Source organism: Haliotis rufescens, unplaced genomic scaffold (genome assembly GCF_023055435.1).
Source record: "Haliotis rufescens isolate VD_foot unplaced genomic scaffold, xgHalRufe1.0.p SCAF_17, whole genome shotgun sequence".
Lineage (NCBI taxonomy): Eukaryota > Metazoa > Mollusca > Gastropoda > Lepetellida > Haliotidae > Haliotis > Haliotis rufescens.
The window spans coordinates 13,202,537-13,213,408 of NW_025963857.1; the positions used below are offsets into that span (position 1 = coordinate 13,202,537).

Genomic DNA, 10,872 nt, shown 5'->3' on the forward strand with positions numbered 1-10,872 from the left:
AAAGACCCACTACTCTGCACAGCGCATTGCGGCGCGTTGGAAGACTGGGCCGCCATACAATTGATACCCCATTACTTCATAACTGTAACAAAGTCACAACCTTGACTTCTATTGCTGAAAACAAGACTTGATAAACATTACATATTAACACATATTAAACATTAATAATAATGGGGGCACGGGTGACCCAGTCGTCTTAGTCGCCACAATTCGCTGTGTTGAGTTGCGTCCCTTGGGTATGCCAGAAACCTATGATTTTGGGTTCGAATACCGGTGTGTTCAATTATGTTTCTAGTTTATCTAGCACCAAACCCATTACCGTTTGACAAAAGTGGTAAACGTCTGTGACCAGCAGCACTTCAGCCTTTCCTCCAACATTAAGCTGACACGCCCTGATATGACTGGAATATTGTTCAAAGCAGCGTTAAACCCAACTCACTGTCTCACTTAATAACAATGCTGATCGGAAATGTAGTGTTTACTCCAATTATTAAAGTTTCAACATTCCAAAAGTAAAAAAATCTCTCTAGAATAAAGTGTGCGTGTGAAATAACGTTCAATAACAGTTGACCCTAAAAAGTGTGGGTTTCAGCTGCATGCTAAGAATGCTGGCAGGGGCCGACTGTGTGTTATCAGGGTCACGGTGACATTATACAGCTTGTTTCATAACACTGAATCGCTCAGATGAATCATTCTATGATTACTCCTCCTTACATTATATATCATCCGTTCTAAACCCCTTATTCATAATTGCTGACATTTAGCGCACTATTATACGACATTAATTCGAACTTGTTCAAGCAAGTAGAAAACACACACACACACACACACACACACACACACACACACACACACACACACACACACACACACACACACACACACACACACACACACACACACACACACACACACACACACACACATACACACACACACACACACACGTTAAGGACTGATTGTCGTTATGCAGGGCTGTTCTCGTCAGGATATGGCTGAAATACTGCCGATGTGTCGTAAACTTTTAACTCACTCACTCTTCGACCCTTATATCACAGGGTGGCTGTTGTTGACGGCATACCTCTGTTGAGGACTGATTTAATTGTCGTTATGCAGGGCTGCACTACTAAGAATTTATCACAACGGAAGAGAAAGTAGATTTCCCAGAACACTGACGCCTATATGTAGGTCAGGTGCACAGTCTTACAACCTGGTGCAGGAGACGCAGTGTGCAGACATCCTAGATTCCTATTTCAGAACCCAAATACACCCCTCACGTTCCACACAGGTAAGACATGTTTATTCAGTGTTTATGTATAATTGCTCTTATCGTTAAAAGATGGAACTTGTTGTTACCCTGTCTGGCGCTCGGCATTAAGGGGCTAAAACAAGGACTGGTCGGCTCGGAGTAAGTATGCTGTGTCTGAGTGGGGTATTCATGTTAAACTGCGGCATGGTATCTCGGTGAGCTTGCACTATAAATCGGCATCAGTCCGGACCAGTACAACCAGCCACACACACACACACACACACACACGCGTGCATGCACGTCGCTATATAAGTGCAATAATCTTGGACGCGACGTTAAACCCACCTCACCTCACTTGTTGGTATCGGCGACAGTGTGAGTGACAGGGGTGGGAGAACGTAGATAGGCACTAAATGGCTCATACAAAATTGCCGAGAATGGTCGGACAATCTATGTGGGCAATGCCGAAAGTGCATCAATCAGAAGAGCACTGAGGAAACATTTCAAAGGAATGGACAAACAACACATTGGAGCATATCTAAGCACCCTACACGAAGAATACAAAGAGGAATTTATAACAGTGTTTTGGCTTGATATTACCATCAAACATGCCTGTAATTGTAGCTACCTTAAGTGTTTTGAAAGAATGGAAGGAAGAAAGCCACTGTACAACATGCAGGGCCATGCCTTCATCGCGCGACCAAAACGAGTCGGTTCTTGTTCTGAATCTGGCCCAGATGATCACAAAATGGATATTCATGAAATCGAAAAATCGGAGTAAAGGATACTTTGCGAACAGTTGGAATTTGAATAGGGCAAATGTATTCTCATTTGCATAAGTTGAGGTTAATAACTGTTTCTTTGTCTCACCTATTATTTTCATATGACTTAGTTGAGCTGAATAAAGATATCGTCAAAAGGAAGATTACCTTTGTTATTATTGAGGTCATATATTTGACATGGCATCAAAAGGGTTGTCGTCACGTTTACTGACATTTTTGGTTATTAATATAGCCAGTCAGCTTATCAGAGTGAGTGAGTGAATTGAGTTAAACGTCGCTTTTAGCAATATCACGGCGATAGACACCAGAAATAGGCTCCACACATTGTACCCATGTGGGGAATCAAACAAAGAGCTTCAACGTGACGAGCGAACGACAGGCCATTTGTATTGGTTTAAAAGATAGGATATTTTGTATATAATAATAAGTGACCAAACAATAACCTGTCTCGAACACATACACTTACGAAAGGTGAGGGATAAGGGTGTTATATTGTGTAACATTGGTGATTTCGTCATGGCAGTCATATTGTGTGATTCATTATGCATGCTGTCGTCCATTAGTTTGTCTTGACCTGGCATGATTGGGAACGGGGCGGTCGGGTAGCCTAGTGGTTTAAGCGTTCGCTCGTCACGCCGAAGACCCGGGTTCGATTCCCGACATGGGTACAATGTGCGAAGCCCATTTCTGGTGTCCCCCGCCGTGATATTGCTGGAATATTGCTAAAAGCGGCGTAAAGCCATACTCACTCACTCACTCATTCATGATTGGGAACAGGCCACAGGCAGTTATCGCCATAACATTGCTGACTGGTTGAAACAGCATTTTACTCGGTTACATTTCTAAATGACAATATTGTTTGTGGTAAATTTAAGTATTAATGTTATTTGTTGTTTAAAGCTGCATTCAGCCCAGTTATAGTCCAGCTACACGACGGCGGCTTTTTTAAAACTGTTTTTTTCTGTACGATTCCGAGTCGTGCTGTCTAACAAATAGCAAAACCTATTGTATTTGTTCACGTTTCAGACATGGCAATGTTCACGGACATCAACCGAGACAAGTACGGAGTTGTTCGGGGTAGGTGTCGAGACTGCCCCGAGGACTGTCCTCAGTATTCCCTGCCTGTCCTCAGACACAACTGTACATATTGCGGGTGTCCAGCGGGTCAGCATGAGAGGGTGGAACCTCGACCTGAACACATCATCAAGATGGAACCAGGGGAGGAGGGGGCAGGATCCCCGGGGCGGAGTGATGACCGACCACCACGCGGTCCGTCGAGAAGAGCCCAGCCAAGTACCTCCAGGCGAAATGAGTCGCCCACTGGCTCACGAAATCACCAGGATACATCACGTACAGTAATCCAGGTATCATTTCAACCCAGTTAACTTAGAAAGTTTTAGAAGTTAGTTTGTCATTCGTGAGGTTTCATTTTAATGTAACCTTTTCTGTATGGTTTATATTGTGTAAGCATCAGTAATGGATTGAGAACATGATAACTATCTTAGCTGCGACCGAGGCTTTGAACATAAGCACGTGCATACGTACGTTATTTGTTGTTACACCACAAACCTATGGAATGGGGGATGAAACTGACTTGATTGAACAGGTTTCTACCAGCTGCACTTTAAATATTCAACTTGTATGTTTCAGAAACGTTGTCAGACGTTATTTGAGGATTCTGGCGTCACATATTCTCATCTTCAAAGAAACCTTACAAAAACTCAACGCGGCGTGTTTACAATCCTATGGAAGGGAAACATAATTTATGTTGGGGAGCCAAAGAAGACGCCCCTATTAACTAACCTTCGTGGTATCTTTACTGGTGGAAGCCAACAAGACATCAGCAAGTATTTGAAAAGTTTAGCCAACGATTTGAAAGAGAAGCATGTCCGAATCGCTTGGCTGACACACATGGATGACGACCCACACTGCCAAACGTGCAGAGAAGGCAGGAAAAAGCTTTCGTATCGACATTGTGTTTCAAATCTGCAAAGCAAGGATCCGAGGAAGGTCCTCTTGGATCTCAAGACAAAATTTTCACGCCATTAGAATCAAAATGTTTCTCGTGTTTCAACTGACCACTAATTGTAGTGTTTAGTTTGAAACCTTTCTACTCCTAGCATCGTCTTTGTAGCTGTATGTCTCTTTATCTCAACAGTCTGTAGCATAATTGTGGTTTTAAGGATTTTCTGGGAAAATATCACAAGACCAAATAGCGTCCATTCCAATTTGGAATGAACGTTGGAATGCTTTGGAAAGATCGCTCATTCCAAACTTTCCAAAGCTTGGAAAGATCGATCTTTCCAAAAAATCCAAAATTGGAATGGCAACATTTCCAAACATATTTCCAACACTGGAAATGTTTGGAATGACTTGGAATGGTTTGGAATTGTTTGGAAATGTTTGGAAATATGGTTAGAAGGAACAAGTTAAAATATGTTTTATCAGTAATTTGAACAATAAAAAGACTATGAATTAGGGGCTTTAGGGGTTGCTTATACAGTAATTTTGAAATTTTGAGATTTGGAAAGAATGCCAAGAGTGGGTGGGGGACGAACTAAGGGAGCTGTGTGTTGGGTGGTTGTTAGATAAGGTAGTTTTGGTTTTATTATTTAATTTGGGGTTTAAATGCGACTTATTAGTCCTGTTTTAATAAGGTATAAACCTAAGACTTTGAATTTTTCTAATTTATTTTATGGATTTAGGAGTGATTCTAGTGTAAGTTCGGTTTTAAGATTTAGGGTGGTCTGTAGTGTTGTTCGGTGTGTTTGGTAGTGTGTGCAGTGAATGAGTACGTGTTCTGGTGTTTCTTGTTGTTTGCAATGTGGGCAGTTTCCTGTTTTGTGTAGATTAGCTATTTTACGGTGATTATTTAGTTTGGTGCCGCCTGTTTGTAGTTTAGTAATAATTCTGTCGATTGTTTTGGATGGGTGTAGTATTTTTGGTTTATTTAGGGTTTTTTTTTAGTACTTTCCTGATTTGGCTATTTAAGTTTTGGTATATATTTTGCCATTTTTTGTTGATTTTTTGTTTAGTGAGACCTTTGATTTCTGATTTTGAGCTGGGTAAGTTTAAGCTTATTTCTGGGAGTTAAAGGGATAATTTTGCTGCTTTATCTGCCTTTTCATTTCCAAAGATTCCTACGTGGGCGGGTGTCCAAAGGAACTCTATTTGTTTCCCTGCCCTAGTTAAGTTGTTTGAGCTATTGAGTATTTGATTTATTAGTTTGGGGTGGTTTTTTAGTGTTTTTGAGGGCTTGTAGTCCACTGAGGTAGTCGGTTAGGATGAGGATTTTTTGTTGTTTTTTAGATTGCTGATTGTCTAGTGCTGAGACAACTACTGACTGATATAGAAGATTTAACGTGCGCTTTCCGACTGCAGCGTATTTCGCACACGGGCCTGGCCGGACCATTTAGTGTATTCCGAAAAGGGTGAAAGTGGTGTGTACAACCCAAGAGTGAGTTTTAGGGGTTGCTTGTATTGAATCTTTGAGATTTTTAAATTTGGAATAAATGCCAAGGTGGGTGGAGGAGGGAACTAAGGGAGCCGGTTGAGGTGGGTGTTTGTATGTTTATTGGATTTTGGATTGGTAGATTAACTAGTTTTTAGATGCGCTTAATTAGGTCTGTTTTGATTAGGAATACGCCTAGGGCCTTGAAGTTTTCTAGTTTATTTTGAGGGTTTAGTATTTCATCTAGAGTAGGAACCTTATTTAGATTGAGGTTGGTTTGTAGTGTGGTTCTGTGTGTTTGGTAGTGGGTGCAGTGGATGAGTGCGTGTTCTGTGGTTTCGGGTTGTTTGCAGTGGGGGCAGTTGCCTGTGGTGTGTCTTTTAAGTTGTTTTAGGTGGTTATTTAGGTTCGTGTGTCCTGTTTGGAGTTTTGTAATTAATCTGTCCATTTTTTTAGAGGGGTGTAGGATTTTAGGTTTGGCTAGTGGTTTTCTGAGCACTTTTTGGATTTGGCTATTTGAGTTTTGATATTGATTATGCCATTTTTTGGTTATTTTTTGTTTGTTTACACTTTTAATTTCTGATTTTGAGATGGGTAGGTTTAGGCTTATTTCTGGTATTTTGAGAGATAATTTAGCTGCTTTATCGGCGCTTTCGTTGCCGTAAATTCCTACGTGGGCGGGGATCCACAAGAAGGTTATTTGTTTGCCTGCTTTTGTTAGGTCGTTGGAGCTTTTAAGTATTTGGTTTATTAATTTAGGTCGTTTTTTTGTATTTTTGTTTTGGAGGGCTTGTAGCCCACGAAGCGAGTCAGTGAGAATTAGGATTTTTTGTTTGTTTTTTGATTGTTGGTTATGCAGGGCTGAGGCCATGCCCATAAGTTCGGCCGTGAATATAGATTGGTTGTTAGGGAGTCGGTAAGATTGTGTGGATATAACTGGTTGTGTGGTATGGACTCCGAAACCTGTGTGGTTGGAGATCGGGTCTGAAGATCCGTCAGTGTATATGTGACACCAATTTGGCCAATTTTCGTGTATGTAAGAAAGTGTGGTGGTTTTAGCTATGTTTGGGTCGGTTTGTTTATTTATTTGGTTAGTTAGCGTTGTGTCTATTTGGGGTATTTTGAGTTTAGGGGTGAAGATATTTGATTTTTTGCAGTTTTGTTTAAGATTTTGAGTTTGGTGTTCATTGAGGTAGTTAGTTATTCTTTGGGATATTGGGGTGAGTAAGGGGTGTTTGCGAGCTAGAGCTTGGTTTCTTGGGCTAATGTTTTGGTTAATTAGGTTTTGGATGAGAGGGTTTGTTTGGGACGCGGCCCAGAAATTAAGGCTTAGATGTTCCCTGCGTAGATTTAGTGGCATTTCTCCTGTAAGGGCCTGAAGTGAGGTGTAGGAGGTGCCATGTTGGGTGCGTGTAATTAGTTTAAGGGCTTGGTATTGTATTGAGTCAAGTTTTTTAGATAGAGAGTTGTTTAGGGTATTGTATATGGCGCAGCCGTAGTCTAGTTTTGATCTAATTAGTGTTGTATATAGTGAGAGGAGGGTATCTTTGGAGGCTTCCCAGTTAGAGCCGGTGAGACATCTTAATGTGTTAAGGTCTTTGCTGCATCTAGTTTTTAGGTTTTGGACGTGAGCCTCCCAGGTGAGGTGTTGATCGAAAATAAGTCCTAAGAATTTGGTTTGTTTTTGGAATTTGATTGTTTGGTTGTTTAGCTGGAGGATTGGGTAGGCAGGTTTCATGTTTTTATGTTTGAATACTATTCCTGTTGTTTTATCTGAGTTAATGGAGAAGCCCCATTTGTCTGCCCATTGTTGTATTTTATTTAGAGATTTTTGGATTAGGTTTTCTGCCATTTTAATGCTTTTAGTGCGGATCCATAGGGCTCCATCATCCGCGAATTTTGAAGTGTTTAGTTTAGGGGATAAGCCCTCGAATAGATCATTTATCATTATATTGAAGAGGGTTGGGCTGAGAATGCTGCCCTGGGGAGTGCCATTTTCTAGGGGACACTGGTCCGATAGCGTATGGTCTATACCCACGGTAATTTTGCGATTGTTTAGGAAATCTTGGATGAAGTTTATTATTTGGCCTTTTAGTCCTATTTTTTTTAGTTTTTGTATTAGCCCGTGGTGCCATACCATATCGAAAGCTTTAGAGAAGTCGAGGAATATGCCTATGGTGTATTGCTTGTTTAGCTGTCCTGTTTTTATATCCTGTTCTAGTCAGGCAAGGTTATCGAGAGTTGATCGGCCAGGAGTGAAGCCGCTTTGGTCGGGGTTTATGATGTTGTTTTGGTCTAGGTAGTGCTGTAGCCTATTTTTAGTCATAAGTTCCATTATTTTGCAGAGATTTGAGGTTAGGGATATGGGCCTATAGGAGTTTGTCTGATCTGCTGGTTTATTTGGTTTAGGTATCGGGATTACTAGAGCTTCCTTCCATGAGGATGGGACCTGTCCGTTTAGGTAAACTAGGTTGTATAGTTTAAGTAAAGTTTGGAGTAGTTTGGTAGGTAAGTGTTTGATTATTTGGTAAGAGGTGAGGTCTAGGCCAGGGGCTGTTCCTTTTTTTCTATTGTTTAGTACGTGATTTAGTTCTTCTATGGTGTAACTATTGAACTGCATGGCAAGTATTTATAAAACGACCGGGGGAGGAAATATTCTGGGGGGAGATTTTATTTCGTAGGGAGGGGGAGAATTTATTTCGAGAGGGGCGGAACTGTACCGGTATTATTGACACCGGCCACATGGAACTCTGGGTTGGAGAGTGTAGTTGTCGCAGCGCGCATTGATCCGGGAACCAGACCGGAAGTGACAGTTTGGACCGTCGCTTATGTCATTTCAAAAGGAGAGTTATTTCCCTTTGGAACAAAAAGATTGCCCAATAGTCAGTGTTGATAAGTCAATAATGATCGGTTAATCATCACACGAACAGTGATGATGGCGTTGAAATATGAGCACATACAGTCGTGCTGTGACTCGTTTGATTGAATTTGTTGTTATTTATTGTCAAAAAAGAAAGACGATATTTGCAATTGCAATAAGCTCCCAATTTATGCATCACACAATATGTTATTGCAAATTTCCATTTCATCTACCCTGAGCCTTTTTCCAATATTAAATGTTCAGCTCTTACAAGGAACGTCACAGAAAGTAGTATAGGTAATGGTGATTCTGCCGCAACCCCACTGGAGCCAGATTTATATACCTATACTGCTACTACAGGGGGAATTTTTTATGTGTAAACGCTGATGCGATTCAACGATCGTCATGAGATTAAGTTAAATTGACTCTAGCTCACCACTACCTTGAGTCAATCAATGATACCATAGAGGGAATTTTTAGCACAAAAACGATGATGAGACTAAACTAAATTGTAATGAAAATATTCTCTATTATTTTTACTCATACGCATACCATAATTTTTAAACAAAGTGATATTCAACATTTTTACTAAATTCTTCGTTCATTTTACTAGGAGACCAGACTATATACTCTTCTTGGTAATTGGAAAGAAACAATTGATGACCGTATTTTGTTTAACATTTTTGTGTGTTGAAACACTGTTATATTAAAGGGAAATATAACCATTTAGTCTGTTCGGGTAACCAATTCTAGCTATTGTTTCCTGAATAAAATATTATCTACTTCAGGCATACACATATTGTTTTGTGTCATGTGACACCAGATGTTGTCATGAACCAATACTCATGTCGAAAACAACCATAGAAATGTGAAACATCAATACTAGAGAATAACCAAGTTCGATTTTCCAACGAGAAAATTCCTTTTGGCGTGAACGTTGACAATAGCGGTACAAATATATTAATGGATCACTGAGCATCTGTTGCCTCCGATGAATAGATGAAGTTATGCCGCAACAGTAAGCTCTTAGAAGTCTTGTTTGCCAGCTGGGACCATGTCAATATATCAGGTATGAAATACATTTACACGTTGAACGCATTTGACAGAGAGTATTAGTTATCTTGAACGGTTGGTGAAACCGCGCAAATCGAAACAGTTCATGTATGGTGTAGTATTGTCCACATGTTGATATAAGACTTTATCACTGTCTTCCATTCAAAAATGTTGGGGGGGTGGGGGGGTGGGGTGGGGTGGGGGGTGGGGGGGGGGGGGGGTGGGGGTGGGGGGGGAGTATTCTTGGGGCGAATATATTTCGTGACACCGGAACTACTGATGCAACTGATTTCAGAGATCTTATTAATCCTCGCAAACATTCGGTTTTAACACTAACTACGTAAAAACTGTCAACATATCCACGCCGTTATACTCTGATTAAAGATCTAAAATATATTCCTTAATACAGGCTACCATTTGAAAATTGTATCAGTGTAATACCAGGGGCTAGAATATCATGGTGCAACCAGGTTTCTGTTAAACATACAACATCATAACTATCTAATTCAGCACTGATTAAATCTACTTTAAAATCTACTAAGACTCCTTTCGTTTACATGTATAATCTTTATAAGCAAAGTAACCCAAAATATAGATAATGTGTATCATCTTCCCGAAATGATTAGCATGTAGAATAGATTCGAAAACACCTGTATTGAACAACATCAACCGGCATCGTCAAAGCAAAGTGTACATGTAATTGTTACAATGGTGCTGGCGGTGAATATTAATGAAGAACATCTTGTTAAAAAGACACACCGAAACTGATTTGCATAACTGATGACCACAACATATTGCAAAATATCAAAATAGTAAAAATGATACAGTTTAACCTAACACTGAAGAGAAAACAAGAACGACACAGAAAAGTAAAATAGTACGTCATATAGAACTGAGATAAAGTAATCTGAGAAGGGATTCATACGTTATATACAACTTAAAAATATAATATTATGAAAAACGAAAGGAAAGGTGGGACACCCCCCACCACACACCCCACACCCCACACAAGTAACTAAATGTATAATTCAGAAAAAATAAAGGAGATAAAAAAAAAGAATAAAAAAACACATAAACAAATGAACATTAAAACTATTGGCAACTGCATGGCAAGTATTTATAAAACGACCGGGGGAGGAAATATTCTGGGGGGAGATTTTATTTCGTAGGGTTTGGGGAGAGTTTATTTCGAGAGGGGCGGAACTGTACCGGTATAAATTCGCCGGGGGGGGGGAGATTTTATTCTGGGGGCGAATATATTTCGTGACACCGGCCGGGCCCTGTAGTGGTTGATCGGAATGTCTGACTTTTCCACTAGTAATTAAAGTTCTTTGGTATGACCTCTTTTATCCCTGCTGACGTTATCCTAATGTTCAATTTCAGTCTGCCTAACCAAGCGTAAGAAAGCATTGTACATGTTCTGATAAACTATACTGATGCAATTAAGCAAATGAATATTTGCTGTGGGCAAATATCT

The 10,872-nt window shown here is 40.2% G+C and overlaps 1 protein-coding gene across 1 annotated transcript; it reads left to right on the forward strand.

Moving 5' to 3' along the window:
• The first annotated feature begins 1,190 nt into the window (after positions 1-1,190).
• On the forward strand, positions 1,191-4,296 carry LOC125381166. The gene is made up of 3 exons (XM_048397586.1): positions 1,191-1,288; positions 3,058-3,395; positions 3,682-4,296. The coding sequence occupies exons 2-3, from the start codon at positions 3,060-3,062 to the stop codon at positions 4,078-4,080; spliced, it is 735 nt and encodes a 244-aa protein (XP_048253543.1). The 5' UTR covers positions 1,191-1,288; positions 3,058-3,059; the 3' UTR covers positions 4,081-4,296.
• Positions 4,297-10,872: the final 6,576 nt, after the last annotated feature.